The sequence below is a fragment of the Lathyrus oleraceus genome, chromosome 1, assembly GCF_024323335.1.
Source record: "Lathyrus oleraceus cultivar Zhongwan6 chromosome 1, CAAS_Psat_ZW6_1.0, whole genome shotgun sequence".
NCBI classification, from domain to species: Eukaryota; Viridiplantae; Streptophyta; class Magnoliopsida; order Fabales; family Fabaceae; genus Lathyrus; species Lathyrus oleraceus.
The window spans coordinates 329833480-329856993 of NC_066579.1; the positions used below are offsets into that span (position 1 = coordinate 329833480).

At 35.5% G+C, this 23514-nt stretch overlaps 1 protein-coding gene across 5 annotated transcripts in view; it reads left to right on the top strand.

Annotated features, from left to right (window-relative positions):
- Positions 1 to 12280, top strand: part of LOC127133971 (uncharacterized) — a 39021-nt gene extending 26741 nt beyond the window's left edge. Inside the window, exons 15-27 of one of the 5 annotated variants that reach the window (XM_051061770.1) lie at positions 8083 to 8190; positions 8383 to 8458; positions 8800 to 8936; positions 9043 to 9202; positions 9296 to 9469; positions 9552 to 9668; positions 9749 to 9904; positions 10537 to 10701; positions 10806 to 10918; positions 11371 to 11494; positions 11675 to 11770; positions 11852 to 11914; positions 12009 to 12280. In XM_051061770.1, coding sequence (XP_050917727.1) covers positions 8083 to 8190; positions 8383 to 8458; positions 8800 to 8936; positions 9043 to 9202; positions 9296 to 9469; positions 9552 to 9668; positions 9749 to 9904; positions 10537 to 10701; positions 10806 to 10918; positions 11371 to 11494; positions 11675 to 11770; positions 11852 to 11914; positions 12009 to 12032 — 1513 coding nt within the window. In that variant the 3' untranslated portion in view covers positions 12033 to 12280. Of the gene's footprint in view, positions 1 to 8082; positions 8191 to 8382; positions 8459 to 8799; positions 8937 to 9042; positions 9203 to 9295; positions 9470 to 9551; positions 9669 to 9748; positions 9905 to 10536; positions 10702 to 10805; positions 10919 to 11370; positions 11496 to 11674; positions 11771 to 11851; positions 11915 to 12008 lie in introns of those variants that run through there. The other 4 variants (XR_007807780.1, XM_051061772.1, XM_051061773.1 and 1 more) reach the window with 4 other exon arrangements.
- Positions 12281 to 23514: the final 11234 nt, after the last annotated feature.

Sequence of the window (23514 nt, forward strand, 5' to 3'; positions counted from 1 at the left end):
GGACCGGACCCCAAATTGCTATTGCAAATTAGCGGATAGCGGGGTGACCGCTATTGCGAGCTTTAAAAACCAAGGTAAATTAAAAACCAAGGTAAATTCTTAACATGAATACATAAATACGCGCCGGACCTCAAATTGCTGTAGCAGAATAGCGGATAGCGGGATGACCGCAATTGCGAGCTTTAAAAACCAAGGTAAGGTAAATTCTTAACCTGAATACATAAATACTTAAAATAATTAAAATAAGTTCCAACAACATACATAATGCAACATACATAATGCCTTAAGTAAGTTGCAACAATATACATAAATTCCAACCGAACCACAATATAAGTTCCTATCAAAATCAAATCATGTGTTCAAAACGACTAAACCAAATTATAAACGTAAATAAACGTAAACAAAATGACTAAATCACATATGTCTCATCTTCATTTCTAAGTTCTACCACATTAATATCATCTTGCTCATCACTTGATTAAAGTTCAAACTCTTCTTCTTCCACCTCCAACTCCTCATCTCCATTAGACCAGAGTTATTTCTAATAACTCTTGCTGGTTCATTAGCCTAGCGGCATTACCAACAACTTCCCAAGTCAAACCCTCTTCTCCCAAAATCAAATAGATGAGAAATCAGCAAAATACATGAGAAATAGATGTGAATGGATGAGAAAGTGAAGAAATAGATGAATAGGTGAAAAGGAATGTGGAAGAATGGATGAGAAAGATCCACCGCTTGCTGATTTTTAGGTTGAGAAGAACGTGAAAGAAGAAAGTTTGCGAAGAGAGAGAGAACGGCAAATTAGATCCACTGCATGCTGATTTCAGTGAAGAGAGAATTGGAAATGACCTAGAGCATCACTAAGAGCTTTTATATTAGTCAAATAAAAGGGAAAATACCAATTTGCCTTGAAAAAAAAATTCAAACTTACAATATTACCCTCATCTTCATAATAGCGGATCTTCATAATAGCGGTCTGTAAACTGTCACAGAACCGCTATAGCGCTGCTATTGCGCCGCCACAACTTCACAAATAGCGGCCGCTATTTCGCTATCGCGGATAGCGGCTAGCGGCCCAAAAGCGTGGCGCCGAGGTCCCGTACTGCTACGCTATAGCGTGCTATCGACAACCTAGTTTTTAGGGTTATATTACAAAATGACGGAGAAATAGAAGGAGATGAAAACCATCAAACTCAAGCTGACTATTTGAAATGAAGAAGAGCCTCAAGTGTTTTATGTAATGCGAAAGTATTGTTCAAACGGAAGCGAAATTTTTTATCGAACAACTTTAAAATCAATGATGTTCCATGGGGCAAAAAGTTAGACAGTAAAGAACAAACAAGAGAATGTATTAAGCGTATCAGAGATGAGAATGTTGTGTTGGATGTGTGATAAGTATATTCGAGATAAGATTAGAAATGAAATTATTAGAGAGAGTTGGGGTAGCACCTTTCATAGAAAAGATGGTGGAAACCCGTCTTAGATTTGGGTGCATAAAGAGATGACCTATAGATTTTGTGATAAGGAGAGTTGACTAGATGGAGGATAGTTAAATTGCTAAAGGCAAAGGAAGGTTTAGAAAAACTATAAGAGAAACTATTATGACATATTTAGAGACTAAAGAGTTGGATAGAAACATGATATATGATAAAACATTACGACATCACGGCAGATATTAGTCAATGCATATCTTAATTATCAAGTAGTTTTTAGGGTTTGTTTGGTTTAAACATGGACAGGGCAAATATTTTAATTAAAGGGAAAAAGCTTATTTACATTTTAAACGCTTAATGTTTCACATGACATTTTAGCCAATGTATATGTAAGTGTGTTAAAAAATAGTCTCTTCCCTCCAAGGGTCCTAGTATTGGAGTATTGGAGAGGAGCTGAAATTGATTCAAGAGGGATTTTGCTGCATTGTCCTCCCTTCAAATCTCCTCCAAAATAACGACTAAAGTTTAAAATAACCCCTCCCCGTCCCACCAAATCCCCTCCAAAATAATGACTAAAGTTTAAAATAACCCCTCCCCGTCCCACCATTTCTCTCAACCAAATAGACACGTTCGATGGACTTGAGAAAAAGAACATATTAGCTGTCATTTGTTTTCCCGTTGACTAGACAATGTTTAAGGTGGTTTCTTAGCTCTTGTACCAGGTAACAGGTAGTTAAAATTGAGAGGTGCATTGTGACCCTTAAGATTTTTGTTTAAGGGTTAACTCAACCTAACAATCTAGCTCAAGAGGTGATGATTGTGTAAGCCTTATGAGAATTATTTTGGCCGTATCAGTAGTTGATGTGGGATCTCATCACACCACCCTCACACTTAGGACTGTACATCTTTTAGAACATGGAAAAATACCATTGACTACTAACAACACTGTCTCATGTTGAGGATTGGACATATAAAGTGTGTGGACAATTGCGGGTGACTCAATAGCATATCCAGGACAAGCACCGATAACATCTTAAAATTTGGGTTTTAGGCCTGAACCCCAAAGGTAGCTTTAGAGGTGAGGATTGACCGATGGTTATGTTCTTTATTTAGATAACTTAGTTGTTAACATAAGCACATTATGTTTGACTGTTGGAACCCATTTTAAATTTTAAGTAAGCTTAAGTGTTTCCAGCATGTGTCTACATATATAGTTTTAAATTTTGTCGATGCTACAATCTGTTTTACAATCCCATGATTTATGATCTTGGCTCCCTTTCCCGACTATAGGTAGGATCTCGATTTTTAACTATCACACACCTAACTATTCAATACTATCCCATTATTCATCCCACATACCACTCTCAGAGAAGCTTTGGCCAAGCACTCTCATACCCATTCACTCTTAAAAAGTTTGAATGGTGCATATATGCTACACGCCGCCCTCCCCACTGTTTGTTGGTCCATTATCAATTCTAACAAGTTTGTGGCACCTTCTTTGTCAATTCTGGGGTTTCAATAACCTGATCATTCGTCTTGGTAGTCACCTTCATTTTTCTCCTCATGGCTTTCATGTATTGGAAAAAATATGTAAAAGTTGTTGTATATTATTCCTCAACCTTAGGCTAGTTTATATAGTGAAGATATAATTATTATACTTAATGGAGGATAAAGGAAAATAAATAAAAATAAAAGTAGTATTAAAGAAAATAATAAAATCAGAAATAAAATAGCAATGTTGATCATTCCCCAGTTCATATTCCAGGTAGTGTTGAGATGTGGACTCATCCCTTCCTTTATGGTACTTTTTCATAAAAACCTTTCCTTTCCAAGTCCTGTTTCCTAATTCAAATCTGTTTCCAAGTCCTGTTTCCTAATTCAAATCTGTTTTCTTGAAGTGACTCACTATTTTGTGACATTTCAATTAGATAATCATTATCATCGTTTTCAGGATTCTCATTGTTTTCTACAAGAGAAAATATAGGCTCGGATTCACAAGGTTTCTTACTCATAACAGGAGTAGGGTCATATAAAGAATCATGGCCATTTCCTGTTGGTGCAGGTGTAAAAGTCTTCAAATTTTGTGATACTGACAAAGAATAAGTTATTTAAAAACTCATGTCCTCAAATAATTTGGTACTTTATTCGAAAAAAGTAGAGCTTTAGCAACCTCTAGTAAATGTCTATTTTTCCTTTCGGCCATTCCATTTTGTTGAGGAGTATTAGGACATGAACTTTGATGTATAATCCCATTTTTAAAAAAAAAATCATCCAGGATAATGTTAAAATATTTTTTGCCATTATCACTTCTAAAGACTTAGATATTTGTTTTAAATTGGTTCTGCACCGTTGAAAAAAAGTTCTTTAGAGCCTGACAAACATCTGATTTCCCCTTTAACAAGTACGCCAAACATACTCTTGTATGGTTATCTATAAATGTGATAAATTATTTTTTGAGAGAGAGTGTACTTGTACGGTTAGGGTCCCAAACATCACTGTGAATAATAGAAAACGTTTTGATGGTTTATAAGGCTGTATTGAAAATTGGAAACTGTTGATATTTGTAAATACATAGTGTTAGAATATTTGTATATAGAATAGTCCCACATCGACTATATCATGTAATTAGTTGTAATCTCTCTATATATAATAAAGTCTCCGTAGTGCTTTTAAAACATACGGTTTAACCTAAATATCTCTTAGTCTCTCCTAATTCAATATGGTATCTAGAGCCTACTAAGAGACAACTTTTTGCCGTGCTTTACCCGGTTGACCCACTTATTTGGTTAAAGTAAGAAACAAAACGTAGTTGCAAGATCAAGCGCCGAGGCAGAGTATAGGGCCATGGCAATGGCAACATGTGAACTTATTTGGTTAAAGCAGTTGCTCAAGGAACTTTAAATTGAAGAAGCAAGACCAATGACACTTATTTGTGATAATCAAGCTGCATTGCACATTGCTTCAAATCCAGTCTTCCATGAGAGGACCAAACATATTGAGATAGACTGTCACTTTGTTAGAGAGAAGATCGAGTCGTCACAAGCTTTGTCAATTCTAATGATCAATTGGCAGACGTGTTTAGAAAATCTCTGAGAAGTCCCCGAACTAATTATATATGTAACAAGCTTGGTGCATTTGACTTATATGCTCAAGCTTGAGGGGGAGTGTTGATATTTGTAAATACATAGTGTTAGAATATTTGTATATAGAATAGTCCCACATCGACTATATCATGTAATTAGTTGTAATCTCTCTATATATAATAAAGTCTCCGTAGTGCTTTTAAAACATACGGTTTAACCTAAATGTCTCTTAGTCTCTCCTAATTCAATAGAAACGATGATGCTTTGCAAACTCACATGCTTCACATTTAAACGAAGAAAAACTCTTATTGTGAAATAACTTAGGAAACAAGTGTTTTAAGTAACGAAAACTAGGATGACCTAATCTTAAATGCCATACCATAATGTTGTCATCTTTATTATTCAAAACAGAAAAAGACTCAAAGCAGAAACTTATTGTTTTTGAAGGTAGTTGTGATGCAGGTCAAATGTCAAGGTAATAGAGTCCTCCACTTTCCTTAGCATTGCCAATCGTCTTTCCCGAGTTCAAATCCTGAAATACACAGTGAGATCGGAAAAAATTAGTTTGACAATTTATATCTGGAGCTAATTACTAACAGACATTAAATTACACGATAAATTTGAAACATGAAGGACATTTTTAAGAGTTAACATTGGAGACAACACAACTGATCCTTTACCTACAATGATTGAAAATGAGCCATCTACGATTTTTATTTTTTTGATTACCTACACTTGGACTATATGAAGAGAATTGTTAAGACATCTGGTTGGGCCTAACTCAACCCTACAAAACCGGTTTAAACCGGTTAGTAGGGTGAGGATTGTCCCCACTTATAAGCACATGTTCAGGTCTTATATTGTTCGATGTGGGACTCTTAATACACCCCCTCACGCCCAGGACTCGGCAATTAGAGCGTGGAAATAAATGGTAGGTGGCCCGATAGCGGAAACCTGATAGCAGGTGGTCCACCGGATCTTAAACGAGACTCTTGATACCATGTTAAGAAATGTGGTTGAGCCTAACTCAACCCTACAAAACCGGTTTAAACCGGTTAGTAGGGTGAGGATTGTCCCCACTTATAAGCACATGTTCAGGCCTTCTATTGTCCGATGTGGGACTCTTAACAAGAATAAAGTAGATTCACCTGTCATGTGATCAGAGGCACCTGAATCTACTATCCAAGTATGAATAAGACTGACACTAAGAAATGCAGAATTACCTTTTGTTGCTATAGAGCAAGAAGGGGTTGGAGACTCGAGGAGTTTGTACAGTCTGTCTAGTTGTTCCGTAGTGAGTGGAAGCTGAGTTGGAGGGGATTGATGCCCTTGATTAGAATTCTAGCTTGAAATGCACGACCACCTTTTTTCTTCCGGTTAGAGGTTTGCCTTTGAGCTTCCAACAAGTTTCACGTGTATGCCATTCACGCTTGCAGTGATCACACCAAGGAACTTTGTCTGATCTTTTTCCCTCGTCAAGGTTCCTAGTAGCCAAAGCTAACCCTTCAGATTCAGAGCTTCGTGGTGTCTTGCCCATCATAATTCTTTGTCGTGCCTCTTCCCATCTTATTTCTGCAAAAATTTCACGAAGAGTTGACAATGGTATTTTTCCTAAAACTCTACCTCTTACCTCATCAAGGTCTTTATTGAGCCCAACAAGAAACATGAATACATGATCATTTTCTTGCCGCTTGAGAAACAAAACACTGTCTGTTATACACCTCCAATTCTCATCATTGTTTCGCATGCCATAACTTAGATTTTAAACCAAAATTTTTGGAGGAGTTTTGAGTATGTTTCATTAACAGATTCCCACACATCCTTTGCGGAAGGTAAAAACATGTAAGGCTTACCTATTCCAGTTTCCATAGAGCTTACCAGCCACGCAATAATCAAGTAGTTTTCAGAGTTCCATTGTTTGTAACGAGGGTCTTTTGTTGCTGGTTCAGCTACTGCTCCTGTTAAGAAACCAAATTTCCTTTTGCTATCCAATACCAACCGAACGGTTTGAGCCCATTCATTATAATTATTCTCATTCATTTTAGAGATATTGACCTTGAGGGAGTATGAGGAACCCTCTTGATCATTACCGTCTATGTTGGAATAGCTGTCACCAAAAACAATGTTGTTCTTGTTTCCATTGTTGCCGTCATTACTGTCCAAAACAATGTTGTTACTATTTTAATTGTTGCCGTCATTATTGCCACTGTTTGTGACCACCGACGATTCCTCTCGTACGCCATCTCCGTTTCCGCGGCCACCGTCCGACTCAGGTTGCGGTTGTTTGCTATGGTTGGATCCGGTATATGCCTGTGATGGGAAAAACCACCTGTTGTTCTTATTCGTCATAGGAGGCTAAATGGGTATGTGAAACGGGTCGGGTAAGAAAGCGGGTCAAACAAAATAGGTAAAAACTTTACAGTAACCCCACTAGTTGTCAGTTGGTTCCTCTCCCACGGAAGTCCTTTGACCCAAAACTATCGGCTCACTTTTGTTCTTAGAAGACATATTGTAGAAGACTTGAAGTGCTGCCTAGGTGATGTTTAATGTCTGTATTATGTCGTATACAATATGGTGATTGGTGACATTTTAACTGATGTACCATGACCTAGCATAGTCGACCATTGAAGAAGTTAATCATGACCAGTGACAATCTTTAAAAAAATGCTAAACAAGCTTCATAACAACTCTATGATATTTTTTCTTCATGGTCTCACAATAATGGAGTTCATTCCTTGTCTAATTCTCATATCTCAACAATCTCAAAAAGAGCATTGACATGGATAGAGTTGAAAGAACCGAGACAAGAATAATTCTCAATTGTATTAATTTGTGCATGGATTTCTCTCTCTTAAATAGAGGTAGAGATAGAATCCTAAATTAATTACAGAGATCCTAAATTGTTTACTTGATACTAACATTAAAATAAGAATAACTATATAAGAAAATGATATATACATAATACAAGAATATTCAAAGAATATTCCTAAGAATATTTACAGAAATTCCTAATATGTAGTTTTTCTCCCCTTGTTGTTTTACTTTTCATGTTATTGCACTAAGTCTCTTTTGGATTTGTTAGTGATGAGAGTTATGCATATTTTATAATGTCCATCGTATGAATGTAGTACTTACCATCAAATCAACTTAAGAAACTGTGTAAAATTGAAAATTTGATACCGAATAAGTTTAAGTTTATGTACACATTTTGATAGGATCCTGAGTCTGGGCCTTAGTCCATTAAGAGTTAGTTAAGACATTCCCTGAATTTTAAGAAATGTCTGTTATAAGAGAGAGAGAGAGAGGGAAGGGGAGTTGAGAGATATTCAGAAATATTGTTTGAAAGTTTGTTAGGAGAGTTACTCTCTGGTTTAGGAGTTTGTAGAGCTCTGGTTTATGCATTGTATTTTCTGTTTTCCACCATTGTAAGAGCTTGAGGCTCGCCATTTCGAGGCAATAAAATTCATTTCATCACTTAAAAGTTCCGGGTTCTATCATATTTCCTCAGTTTGTCGTATTCTTGCATATCTGAGGTTTTAATGCATTGTGCCCTGTTCCTTATGCAGCCCTATTGTGGATGTTTCACGCCTTCTTGCTGAAATGGTTCAGCATGGTCTTCGCTGCATTGCATTTTGTAAATCACGGAAGCTTTGTGAGCTTGTTTTATCCTATGCGTATGTAAACTCGATTCCATCAACTTGTGTAGTTTGATAGAGTTGATGTTGGGATAGAATTGTTTGTTTTACTTTTTCCTAAATTTTGTTTGTTATATCTAATATCCATTTTGGAGCTCAAGTTAATGGTTTTTTAGTTCTTAAAAAAGGAAGGTTCTCTTGCAATTGAAATGAAGTGATTTAAAATGACAGGCGTGAGATTCTTCATGAGACAGCCCCGCATCTACTGGATTCCATATGTGCATATCGTGGTGGCTACATTGCAGAGGTCAATTTTACCCCACTGTCTTTTCTACTCTTGCATTTTATGTGTTTGCGCAATAGCGCGCGTCTGTGTGTGCATACAATATGTCTGCATGCCATGTTAATGTAACTGATACTTGAAATGGCAGAGGTAAAATATTATTATCCTAGGGTAGGAACAGGTGTCTAATATGCTCTGATTTTATCACTAATGAAGTCCTTATGTTGTCAGTTTTTCGGTCTTTGCCTTCTTTTTTATCATTGGAAATATTTTTAGTATTCCATTTCATTAAGAATAAACTCAGTTTGATTCTCCAGTGATTAAGGTATGTATGGGGCTCAATACTGGCTTCTTCACATTGACAGGAAAGAAGAAAAATAGAGAGTGCTTTATTTAGTGGTAAAATTTACGGCGTTGCTGCGACCAATGCTCTTGAGTTGGGCATTGATGTTGGAGAAATTGATGTCACTCTGCATCTAGGATTTCCTGGTAGTATTGCAAGGTATTTTCTCTTATTCTTTGATATTCTTACTTGTCCTTTTTAATAGCTTCTTGTGTGCGAGGTTGTCTGATTCCTTTTATTTTCCAATAAATATTTTGTATTTTAGCTTGTGGCAACAAGCTGGTAGGGGTGGGAGGAGAGATAGACCATCTCTTGCTATATATGTTGCATTTGGTGGACCGCTTGATCAATACTTCATGAAAAATCCTCGAAAACTTTTTGAAAGACCAATCGAATGCTGTCATATTGATACTCAAAACAAGCAGGTTCTTAGTGTTTAAAAATAGTATTTTTAAGATTATTTATACTGTTTTTAACAAATGGAACGATTTGTGCTAATAACAACAGACTCTTTCCAGGTTCTTGAACAGCATTTGGTCTGTGCAGCTCATGAACACCCTCTGAGTGTGCAGTATGATGAGGAGTATTTTGGTGCTTGCTTAGAGAGTGTTTTGAATTCTCTAAAAGATAGAGGATATTTATGTCCTGATCTGTCTGATTCTTCTAGAATTTGGAACTACATTGGTCCTGAGGTACATGAACTTCTTCAAAATATTTAAATATTGCAGGATGACAATTTTTTTCTTGTTTTTCACGGAACCTTGTTCCCTCCAGAAATTACCTTCACAAGCAGTCAATATCCGAGCAATAGAAACTGTTAGGTACAGTGTCATAGATCAGAAAAAGAATGAAGTCCTAGAAGAGATAGAGGAAAGCAAGGCTTTCTTTCAGGTATTGACTTCTACTAATATGAACAAAGGACTCTGATACATTTCTAGATTTATTGTGTATTTATACTGTACTTGATTCAGGTTTACGAAGGTGCAGTGTACTTGCGCCAGGGGAAAACCTATTTGGTTGAAAAATTAGATCTATCTAGCAAAACTGCTTTCTGTAAAGAGGCTGATCTAAAGTATTATACAAAGACTCGTGATTACACCGATATCCATGTCATTGGGGGTAATATTGTATGTGATCTTCAGTTTTATAGAAATTCTTTGCGTTATCTTTTTAACCTATTTCTCTCGAAAATAGTGACAACCAATTTTAATTTGAATGGTTCTTTGATGTTTGATTTTCAAAACCTAACTTTATTTGTTGCATACCTCCAAATTTCAATTCTTTAAGTTTTGTTGTGCAAATAATTTCACTAGTAATGCTAGCAACACACTCTGATGAATTTTAACAGACATTTAATTATCAATTGAAATTCTTGTGGATCCTCTAACAAATTTCTACTCTTTAATTCGGTTCTCCAAATAATCTCATAAAGTGCTAGTAACACTAACAAATGACAAGGAGTTTAGTCTTTAGATCTTATTCTCGATATAATGCTAGCATTAATGCTTGACATATTCTAATAGGAAAAATATACTTCTGAAATATTATGTCACCAAAGCTGCTAAAAAGTATAATCGATTAAAATCTAGCCAATTAAGGCTCCCTCATTTAATGGAATATTGAAAACCTATATTATCCTTAAATTCACTGAAAAGTCTCTTTTTGCATTGAGTTTAAAACGTACCCTTTCACCTTATATCTGATGGATAATGCTAGTGATGTTTAGGCGTTTGAGAACTTATGTCCGTCCTATTCCCAGGCGTATCCAGTAATTGATTCCATCATGTTTCCAAAAACAAATGTGCGTGCTAATGTATGTCAAGTGACAACTACTTGGTTTGGATTTTATCGTATTCGGAAAGGAAGCAATCAAATCATTGATGCTGTTGATCTAGCACTTCCTCAGTACTCATACAAGTCACAGGTGAACTTAGGCACTGTTAGGATTTTTTATGGCAGCTTTCTTTTTATTATCTGTATATGACATGTCTTTGTTTTAACTTTAGTGTGCTCTTTCTCTGTTAAAAGGCAGTCTGGGTTCCTGTGCCACAATCAATAAAAGAAGCAGTGGCCAAGCAAAATTATGATTTCCGTGGAGGTTTGCATGCTGCTTCTCATGCTGTTTTACACGTAGTGCCTTTGTAAGTTTCATATAAGTGTTAATCATAAAATTTTGGCATCAGTAACATGATATAGAGAAGCCTTATTCCTTCCACCGTGTTGTGTAGATTGTTTATATTTCACATTATCTTTTACATATTTTAACATATTTTGGCATCAGTAACATATTTTATCTTTTACATAAAATTTGTTGTTGGTAATGATTGAATAACTGGTTGTCTTTGTGCTTGTAAACACTTCCTGTTTTATTGGGTTTATACATGTATTTGGAGGAAGGAGCGCAGCTTTTTCTGCACTCTGGACCTTTTGTTGACCAAAGTTAACATGACAAATAAAATTGTTATTTGAACAGTCTGTATTACATGCTGTCTTGCTATAATGGTTTATGAAGTTAAATCTGTTCCTCTTTTCTATTGATCAAACTGTTATTTCTGTTCATCATGTTTATATATAAGGACATCTGTGTTTGCAGACATATAATGTGCAACTTGTCTGATTTGGCTCCTGAGTGTCCGAATCCTCATGACAGCCGATATTATCCTGAAAGAATCTTAATATATGATCAACATCCTGGAGGGTCTGGAATTTCAGTACAGGTAGATAATATGTGAAAATGTATTACGACATCAATTGATTCATGTAGCAAACTTTCTATTTTGCTAAAAACTCTTGTTGTAATACTTACATGATGTTTTTATGTTTTTTTGCTAACAATCTTTTCAGTTGCCAATCAATGTCAACGTTTTGGTTTCATTATTACTATTTTTGTTTGATAGGCTCAACCTCACTTCACAAAGTTCCTGGCAGCTGCTCTAGAAGTGCTCACATGTTGCCGCTGTTCGGCCGAAGTAGGTTGCCCTAATTGTATTCAGGTCTGGATCAAACATTTTCCAAGTAATTAAATTGTATCCATCTTTGGCATTCAGTTTTCATAAAGTTGTTATATTTTGTAGAGCTTTGCTTGTCATGAGTATAACGAGGTTTTGCACAAGGATGCGGCCATTATGATCATCAAGGTGGTGGTGATTCAATTCAATTCAATCTAATGATTTTCGGTGTATAATTGTATTTCTATTTTCATTTTGGTAACCAGATAAGTTGTTCTTGCAGGGTATTCTAGATGCAGAGAACTAGTAATCTAACGAATGTGTTGGTGGCATTCTGAAATCTATATAGAGAATTTCTTTCTTTTCAAAGTGAGTGAATAGGGTATCCGTTTTTTATTATAAATTAATTCAAAGATGGATGTGTCTATTTACTTAATTATTTAACTCAAAGACAGATCCATTTTAGAAGACATCTGTATTTAAGGTACTCGTTTTTAGTTAGTCAGTTCTGTAAATAATAAAGGAAACATTTCAGTGTACTTCAGTTATAATCTACATTTTGTGCGGCAATATTTATAAAGTACTCTATGGTTGGACGGGAGGCGGCAAAACTCTCTTTCAAGAGATTTAACATTGATGCATGTCTAAAGCTGAATTCGAACACAAAACATTTGGTTAAGATTGAAAGACTCCTGCCATTTCAATCAAATGGTCTTAGGTTACTCTATGGTCTTAATATAAGAAAAAACTTTTAGATGTATTGAATTAGTAATTAATGTATTAGAGTCGAATATCGTCTAAATACATTAATTATTTAATGTATTTAAAAAGTGAACCTTTTTCTAAAAATAAGGACGGATTAACTCTATTTGATACAATTAATATAATATTTATTTGATATAATTAAGGATTAAATATGTTTGTGATCTTTATTAATATCTCAAATTTCGTTTTTAGTCTCTTCAAATATTTTATAATCTTTTAAATTTTTTCATCAAATCTTTTGCTCCCTATTACAATTTATCAACTTAATTAGTGATAATATTAGGAATTAAAAGTGTGGATTAAATTTTTTAAGAGGATTATTTTTTAAACAAAATATTTTAAGAGATTAAAAATAAAATTTAAGATATTTAAGAGAATTATAAATTTGTATATTTGAAAAAATGTTTCGAAGTCTTGCAATTTTGTGTATGTATGATATGCATTTAACATTGTGAGACTTCTTTTTATAGCAACATCTTTGTGAGAGACACACCATATATTCACCCAAAACCTTAAGGTGATAGGTAGATGAATTATGTCACTTATAAATGCTCAAGTCTCCATATTTCCAATCAATGTGAGACTATTACCCACACTACTCCACTTGATACATTCTCAATAATAAACACTTTATTTTTTACCAGAATTTCAGAATTTCTGGTATGAATAAAAACTTGTTTTTTATCGAAAATTTTGAAAATTCCAGTAGTTGCTAATTTTTTTAAATTTTTTAATTCTTTTGTAGTGAAATATAGAGGTAGGGACGACACTATTGCACGCAGAGCTATCGATAGAGTGGAAAATCAAGCTAGGGATGCTGAGGCTGAATCTTCCCAGATACGGGATGAACGAGTGGTTCATACCAGAAACGGTTGGTTGAGTAGTGTGATTTCACCGTGAGTTCTGTTGATTCTAAGTGTTGGTAGCAATTTTGGTAAAACAAAGAGTGTTCACAAGATGTTATGTGTGATGTCTTAACATGAGATATCGTATGTACCTGTTGGAGTTCAAAAACATGTTCATGCAGGATTGTTTTAGAATGTCATACACAAGGTCATGGCATCTGATATGTATGTACCTGTTGGAGCTTAAATGAAAGACATGTTCATGTAGGATTGTTTTAAGATGTCATACACAAGGTCATGGCATCTGATATGGTTGTACCTGCTGGAAGTTATAAAAAGAATTATGGAATTATGCAGGATTTTTCCAGGATGTCAGACCCGATGTCATGACATCCTGTACACAGAACATTCAATATGAATGTCTGGTGTTTTGTGATTGCACAATTAATGGCAATCTATGTATGATTGAAGATCTGATTAGCTGGCGCATTCAATCATGGATTACAACCTGATTTACTTATTCTCCAAGGAGATCTATCCAGCTGTTATGAAAAGATTTGATTGGAAAATAGATTTAGGGTTTTCAAGATGTCCAAGCCCAGCTGAAAGCTTCTATAAAAAGGGACTTAGAAAACCTATTTTACAACACAACCAATACTGAGCGAAATATAGAGAGAGAGCTAGGGTTTGTGTCTATTTAGTCGTAAGACTTGTAAGCCATTCAAATCATCTTTTGATGATTGAATTGGACTGATTTGTGGTTGTAATTTGTCACTCTAAAGCTGTTAAGCAAGAGTGTGTGTCTACTTGATCAAAGCTGTGAAGCAAGATCAAGTGTGCGTCTTCTTGATCAAAGCTGTGAAGCAAGATCAAGAGTGTGTCTTCTTGATTGAAACTGTGAAGTAAAATCAAGAGTGTGTTATTGAAAAGTGTTTTCTTTTCTCAAGGGATTGTTGTTTAAGATCACAGGTGTGAATGTAGGGAAGTGAGTGGGTTCTCATATCTAAGAGTGCTTAGGTAGAAATTGCATGGGTAGAGATTAGGTGAGAAAGACTGTAACTTGTTGAAGTGTACGGAGAGTCTTTGAACTGATTCTATTTTAGTGAATTTCCTTCCTGGCTTGGTAGCCCCCAGTAGGTGAGTTGGATCGAACTGGGTTAACAATTGCTTGTATATCTTTTGAATTACCTTTCTATATCTTTCTTCTTCTAGTGTAATTCAGATATTAGTGTCGTGACATTACATTCGACATCTCATATCTGATACCAGAATTTCAAGTTCGAGGAGTCTTGATTATATTCAGGTTATATGCTCTGGAGACCATGGTTGTGATGACATAATACATTGTAACTGAAATTAAAGTAAACATTATTTGAAAGAGATGCACGCAAAGCTAACCACTATGTGCTCAAAGTCGATTTATACGTAACAACAAGAGTGAATGTCACACGCAAACACAACAGAATGGGTCATAACGCGGAAAAATGATCTCAAGACACATCGTGAATGACTTGAAGAAAAAATGGTTACTTGGAAGTAAATGAAGTTTGGCCATGAAGTTAAAAGAGAGGATGAATAAACAAAGTGGAAACTAGGACTGGGACTAGAGGTTGGATGAGTTGACTTTGATCAACTGATTGACCAAAGAGTCAACAGTTGACCAAAGTCAACCGTAGGTCAAAAATCATTTCTTTGTAATCTTTTCGTGGACATTGTAATATGATATTCTATGAATGAAATGGACATGAAAATAGTTCCTTATGATCAATGAAACAAATCTCAATTTCAAATTGCAACTTTCCCTCCAAAAGTATGTTTAAAATCACCTTGAATCAAGGATCTTGAATGCACCATGAACTTGAACCATGAAACTTGATTGAACCATGAACTTGAATCAATGGACAATGAATGGACCATGAATACATTATGATCGTTAAATAAATGGACCACGAATGAAACATGAAACTTAAATCAACGAAACTATGAATCAAATGAGCCATCACACAAATAACCATGAGAAACCATGATCAATAGATGACTGATTCCAAATGCCAATGACAAACTTGATGAATAATTCTAATGGTAATGGAATGATGCAAATCAAAATGACCAAATTGTCCATTTCCATGAATTAAGGTTTCACACACAAGATCAATAGACAAACCATATTGTCCACAAATGTCAAACACACATGATTAGGATTTCAATCACAACCCAAAATCAAGATGCAAATCAAACAAACCAAGACCACAAACCAAGCAATAAGGATTTGCAAACAAATCCAAATAAAGAGGTCCACAATTACTATGAATCAACAACTAGAGTTTCATGTATTGGTCCAAGAATAGGCTTTCCACATTGACTGCAACACCATAATCCTTAAGGCTTGAACCTTGGGTAAACCTCAACCTCTTGTTAGGCGTAAACAATCCCAAACCTTGACTTTATGATGTATGTTGATACACTATATGATATGAATGCATTTGACATGAATGCAAATGAATCTCAAACCAAAAGTCAAGTAGCATGTCAAAAGGTATGGCAAATTTTGGGGTATGACAATACCCAAATGAAATGTAATCTCTTATAATTCGAATGCGTAGTTTGATTAACTGAATAAGTTACCCTGTCTCATGTTAAGCGTAAGGTTTTTTAGATCCGAAAGAAACACCGACTTCTAGGCTCAAAGTGGATAACTAGGGATTAACTTATTATCTATATAATGTTTGGGGATTTGAAACAATGCCTTACATCGTCAATACAATTTTATCTGAAAGCATACTATTAGTAATTTGGGTATTTTGTTTTGACCATTCTCCCTCAAATCTTTGCTAAAAACAATAGTTTGATAAAGTAAAGTGAATGGGAGATATATGGATATATTTTCTGTTTTGATATAAGAGAATAAAAATGAGTGAATACGAAACAATTAATTTATAAAACGCATGATCACTTCAATGTTATTACCATTAAAAAATAACAATGTTTAAAAACAAGCACCATTTAACTGACAAAGAAATTACAATTGCAAATGATAAAAACAACCTAGTGATTATCATTGTTAAGGATATCTTCCTGAATGATCTACTGGCTTTAAGAGGAGCTTCCTGACGTATTTGAACTCATTTGGAGAGAGGTTGACATGCACCACCAGGTTACCTTCTAGAAAGGATATGTACTTTTTGTCGATTAACTTTTGTACTTTTTCTTCGAAAGCTTTGTAGTCTTCAGTCGAGTGCTCTATCAATTAAACATGATATCCACATCACACATTGGGATCATACCCAGGTGGGAATGGTTGTGGCAATAACTTGAGATATTTGGGCTCCACCATTGAGCTTTAAATCAGATATGGCAGAAGTTTATTGTATGTCATAAGATTTGGATCAAGGGGAACATTCCTTCTTTCCATATTTTTTCGAGGCCTATGCTGGTTCTGATATCCTTGGCCCTGGGCTCGTCGATTTGAATGAGGAGCAATCTAAGGATGTTGGTATGGCGCTTTAGGCATTGCTGGTTTCCCACAAGGATAGTGTGGTGCTAGAAATGGTGACCACTAAAAAGATGGAGGACCATAAGGTTTTGCTGGTACACCATGAGAATACTCGACACCTTCCATAACTGCGTTAGTTTCATCATCCTCTTCCTATTATAAACTGCTAAGGATTTAATCTTTCTAGCATGATTGCTCGAGGCATCTTGAATTGTTCCGCTCTTGAGTCTGCTCTCAATGTGTTCTTCAATTGTCATTAGGTGGGTGAAGTCTAATGACACACTGCCGACCATCCCTTCGAAGTACGGGCTCTGTAGGGTATCCATAAAAAGTAATCCAATTCCTTCTCTAAGAGTGGTGGTTGTACTTTGGCTTCCAATTCTCTCCGTCGCTGCGCATATCCTTTGAAGGTTTCATTTCTCTTTCGAGATAAACCTTGCAACTATTTGCGACTGAGGGCCATGTCTAAGTTGTACTTGTACTGCTTCAAAAAGGAGTTGGTTAGGTCCAACCACAACTAAATATTGCTCCTTTCTAATTTCATGTACCAACTCTTCGATGCCCCACTCAAACTTTCTTGAAAATAGTGAATCATCAGCTTATCATCGTGAGTATGAGAGGCCATTTTTTTGAAGAACATCACCAAAAGGTGTCTTGGGTTGCTATCCCATTTGTACTTCACGAAGTATGGTACTTTAAATTCGGGGGTATAACCAAATCTGGCATTAGACACATGTCGTCAAATTTCAATGCGCTAAAGCCTTATACAACCCTCAAATATTTCTCTAGGTCACGACCTATTTCTACGACTTCTGCAACTTCAGAATGCTCTACTTATGTCATCGGGTGGGCACCCTAAAAAATGGTCACATTCCTTGTAAATTGAGGACCTTATTCATCTATATGAAAAGTGGGGTTATTTTGCATTATGAGGACCTCATTAGATGTTGTGACATGTACATGCTGAGTAAGAATGTTCACTCATAGAGGATCATAATTAGGGGGAATAGCGTAGATTGAGTTAGTCACCATAGTAAAGCCTGATGGGGACCGACATTTTTTGCAACAACATGCTGAAGATTATTCTTTGTCATAGCTAGCACAACATCCAACATCTGGTCTACCTGGCCTTTTAAGACGTATATATTCCCTCTTATATCCACTTAACCATACTTCAAATTCTCTATCGTCCTTCAACAACTACCACATGTTCAATATAGGTATCGGGAAATCAAAGGCTGGTTATAGACAAAAGGCGGAATGATATTTTTTCTTGTTGTTGAAATAATGATATGCATTGATGCTGATGAAATGCGAATGCATAAACTTTTATTTTTTAATATGAAATGGAAATGAAATGTAAAGCTCAGGGTCACAGATACACCATGCTCTAGTAAAATAGTAACAGATAGGCGAAATAATTGGTATCTCTGGTTAGTGGAACCCTATGGGTAGGCTATACGGTTGGTAGGTTCTTAGAGTCATGAACGACTCTTGTGAACATCACTACCGCGACGAGGCCTTGTCGAACAATAATACCCTTAAGACTATCTCTTCTAGGTAAGATCTCCGTATTGTCCCTAACGAGGAAGATACCTTGCATCCTAATACTACATTGCCATCGACTCCAAGGTTCTAAAAGGAACCATAGAATCATAAATCTAACTACAAAATATCATCACCGTGACTAAGGCTCGTCGGACAATAACATATCCAAGACAATCTACTCTAGGCGGGGTTTTCGTATCATCCCTAACGAGGAAGATACCTTGCGATCCAACATTATACAACCACTATCCTAATCCTACGATTTTCCTTAGACTCAGATAGAGATCCCAATAGTATCAACGGGAAGCAACGAATATCAGGTAGCAACAATACAATGAGATAAAGAAAAGAAGATAGAATAAAACAAATAGGCAAATCTAACATTAGTCGTAAATCAAACTAAATTAGTCTTGACTCTCTCTAGCTTGGAGCATAGTTCCTAGCAGAGTTGCTAGCTATTGCAGTGCGAAAAATGACACAACCGCTTGCATGCTCGAGATTACAGAGTCTCCACCTAACTTTATTTATTCCAAAAAGTAAAGGGAAAATATCGATAAAACCCTTAAAAGAAAAAGAAAATGGTCATCACAACCAAATTCAGGTTCGAGAGTCGTTTACGCCAGGGGAAGGTATTAGCACCCCTCACGTCCGTTGTACTCAACGAGAACCTTTTAGTTAAACTTGCGATTAAATATTAGCTTATGTGAATTTTTTTTATTGAAGTTATAAAAAGTGTAAAAAGGAAAGAAAAAGAGTCACAAAAAGTTTTTTATTAATGTGCTTGACGAGATTGTGAGTCTTGCTCCTATGATATCCAAGTGCAATGGAGAACTCAATGCTACATAGTTCTGGGTAGAAAATATTTGTTTGTTGGTAAATTTTAGAGAAAGGTACTTAGTCACATTCGAACATAAAACATTAATTTCTACCAAAAATATAGAGAAGTGAATATTTGCATCGCATCAGAATGGACAACATAATCCGAATTCTCACAGATTTGTTCTCGCCACATTCGAGCGGAAAATGTTCTAATTTCTTGCACATATAGGAACAAAGCTTGTTTGCATCGTCTTGGAATGGGAGAAGCATCTTTTGTTTATGAAAAAGGTTTCAATCACACTAGGACAAAAAAATATAAGTTTGATTGGTTGACGATTACTCGAATGGTCAAATAAGGCAACCCGTATCCAAACAATCGAGGAGAGGAGTAGAAGGCTCTATACCATCTCTCTTTTCATCCTTAATTGCAAAAGGATTGGATATGGTTAACGTATTTTGGATGTACGACGAACTCTCAAATGGTCGAGTAAGGCAACCTGTATCCAAGTATTCGGGGAAAGGAATAAAAGCCTCTAAACCACCTCCTTTTTCGTCCAAGTTTTTACAAAAAATAAGTTTGCTTAAGTTTTGATCACGAAAGATAGTTTGAAGCAAAACATATTAGAAGTTTTTAATGGATGATGATTGCTCGAATGGTCGAGTAAGGCAACTCGTGTCTAACAATTGCGGAGAGGAATAAAAGGCTCTAAACCATCTCCCTTTTCATCCTTTGTGAAAGGATATTTGATAATATTTAGGTATTTTTACTTAATTAGGGAAAAGAAACTCGATGTTGATCGAGGTTTGATTTGCGTTACGGAAATTGAAAGGTGAGAATCATAACACGGTTGCAAATTCAAGCGTGAGACGCAAACTCTAGCACAAGGCGTAACTTAATGCCACAAAGTCGATCGAAGATAATATGTACAAAGCACGCGAATAATTAAAAGAGAAACACATACAAAATATTTACAATAGACATTCATTGTAATTTAATCGAAAGAGTAAAGCAAAATGAAACATGCACAAATCAAAGATAATAATGCGAGGACGCGAATCAATGTCGTGTAACACGATGGCATGCAAATATATCAAAATTATGGTTCAAGTTCGATTTAAATGTAACGATGTTAGATTGTTGTACATCAATACAAATCGAATTTTGAATTGCTAACGCATGAGGGTAGTCATCACAAATAAATCAAAATACCACATACCATAACGCGAGGAAACAAGATCATGAAGAAATGAAATTTTAACATACACAAAGGCATGTTATAATGCAATGGATTGTGTAAGACGCAATGAATCAATATAAGAGACGTAAAGATAATGAATTGCGAATTCCACACATAGTGTTAACATGTGCGAATTGAAAATGGATTGCTAACACGAAGTGTATCACCGTAAATGAATCAAAACTGTAACTAAATGAAATTTGACGTATGCAAAGGAAAATAAACGACGTCATATTGTGATGACATAATACATCGTAACCACAATTAAAGTCTACATTATCGCAAAGAGACACACATAAAGCTAACCATAATGTGCTTAAAGTGGATTTATATATAATGATAACAAGAGCGAGTGTTACACGCAAACGCAAGGAAATGGGTCATAACGCGATGAAATATTACATCAATATACTGAAACAAAATCCAACAGCATAACGGAAGATACAAGATGTTGAATCCACTGATTAAATCCGATTTACTCAATGCAAAGTAAAACAAAACCAAAACAACATCAACTCATTAAAATATAATATACATCACTACAAATTATCACAATGTCTAAAACCAAGCAAACAATGAAAAAACAACAACACCCAATTAAATCGAAATCATACATCGAAGCAATAATCAGCATAATACAACACGAAACTCGAATTCCATTATCGTATTGTTAAATGATGCTGTCACAGTTGTCGAAATTCATTTTCGGAGTTAATTTGTTGGTGGTGATGTTGATGGTTGTCGGTGGTACTGACTTCAAAAGGGAAGTGACATTATGTTCAGTTGGGAAATGCTTTGTGCTCGTATTGCTTGATGGAAGTGAATATGAAGTGGTGTGAGGGAGGCGATGGAAAGTGATGCTTAGTGGTTAGATCGTGGTTTTACGGTGGAAAGATATATGGTGGCCATATTTCGCCAGAATAATGTGTTTGTGGTGTTGCTTCGTTTTTTCGCTAGAAAGATATAGGGTGGCCAAACTTTATGCGAATGGAGGTTTATGGGAGTTACAAATATGGGTTGTTGTGTTGGAGGTAAGGTGAGATGAACGTTGAATAGTCAAAATTGAAGGAAGAGTTGTTTAGGCGTGAGAGAGAAAGGTGAAAAAGGTGTTCAATTTTAGGGTTAAGATTGTGACGAATATAGGATGGAGAGGGAAGAGAAGAAGGAGAACCTCTCCCTCAATTTTTTTGTGTTTCTTCCTTTATCCCCAAGTGAGAGAGGAGTTCTTTGTGATGAGAAAAAGGAGAGTGGAAAGAAGATCCACGTTTGTCTCTCAGAATGAAAAAACAAGCTTTTTGCTCAAAATATGAGAGAGAGAGAGAGATATGGTATTAACGTCGAAAATGAGTATTGATTTGAGTGGAGAGAGCTAACAGAATTCTGAGTGCCAATTACCAATGAAATATGATTTCTTTTATTCATTTTTAAAAAAAATGGAGAGAAAGTGTTTTTTATGAAGATTGAACAAGTCAAGGGTGGTAGAGGATTTGTTTGAGTATATAAAAAATGAGAGGAGGGAATACAACGAGAGAGAGGATTTTGTGGATCCAAGGTGAGTCATCTGTGACCCCATTGCTGGCATTCACCTTTTCTTTTCTTCATTTAGAGGGATAGATTTTAGGTTACGTGTTGTCACCTGAGTGGATAAGCCCCAAAAAAGGCTCCACTTTTCCCTCATTTATTTTTGGCCTTTTTCACATCTTCTCCTTTAATTTTTTGAATTGAATATTAATAGAGAGAAATGTGAATATGTGTGTAACTTGCTGAGTGTGAGGGATTCATCATGTCATTACACTTTTTTCCTTTCTCCTTTTTTCATTTTATTTATTCTCTTGATTTACTTAGAGAATAAAGAGTGTTGAAGGGCGGCATTTTGATCGGTCCTTTCTCTTTTTCTCAACGCCAGTGTAAATGATTAAAATGAGTTTAAATGAAAGAAAATGGAATAAAAAAAATTAAATAATTTTTTAATAGAGTAAATAAAAATTGACCGATTATTTATTTTCTTCTATTTATTTTTTATGGATATTTTGACAAAAAAATAAAAATAAAATGAACATAATTGGATTAAATTGGGTGTGAAAATGCACGAAAAAGTAAAATGAATGCATCGAAATAATCTACACGAAATATTTTTCCATAAAATGATCTCGATTTTTTTTGCACTATAATCTTATGCATATTTGAGAATTAATCCAATCGATCTGTTTAAAAAACTAAAGTTTTATTCTAAGGAAAACAAAATGAAGTTGGGTGCATCAAAGTTTAAAAAGGTCGGACAAAATTGGGGTATGTCATTGACTAGCAAGTTAGTCTTGATGGCTAATACTGACCAAGCTACTATTAACTATGCTAATAGAGCTTTGCCTAATTATGGCAAAAAGGGGGAGAAATTGTGTCTTGTGGAATATTGGTGTGACTACTGACTACTAATGACTGTGTGGTGTATGATTTAACTGATATGCTACTGATTATGCTTAGTACTATCTAGTATTAACTGGTAAGATTGGGACTAACTGGTGTATGATCTAATCCTAATCTGATTCTGTGCGAACACATGCTAAAGCAAGTGAAAAGGTATCTGGCCCTCAACATTGTGACTGTGTGTGCGGATTTCTCTATGTGTTAGTAGTAGCTTCTGACCTTTGACTAATGACTATGACCTGTGTGTACATGAATGATCGCATGTTGATTGTTTATGGAGCATTGTATGTAGCAAACTTGTGATATTGTGTGTATGTGTGTATGTGTGTATGTGTGTGTATCACTACCTCATAATTTATGAATTATGCTCAGTCATGTGCTGTTTCTGCTGATGCTAATGTATGCTCTATTCTTCTGCTGCTGCTGATGTTTGGTCTAAGTATATCTTTGATACTGAGCTGTATTTATGCTAGAAGAGTTGTTTTGCCGAAATTTACCAAAGGGGGGATTATTGGTCCTTTTGGGATTAGTTGCATTATAAAAAACAACATGGAGTTTGTTCAAGATGTTCTAGTGCATAAGAGATACATGTGGAACACGATGTTCCAACATGTGTGCTACAACATCTTGTCTCTGACAACAGACTGATGGTATTAC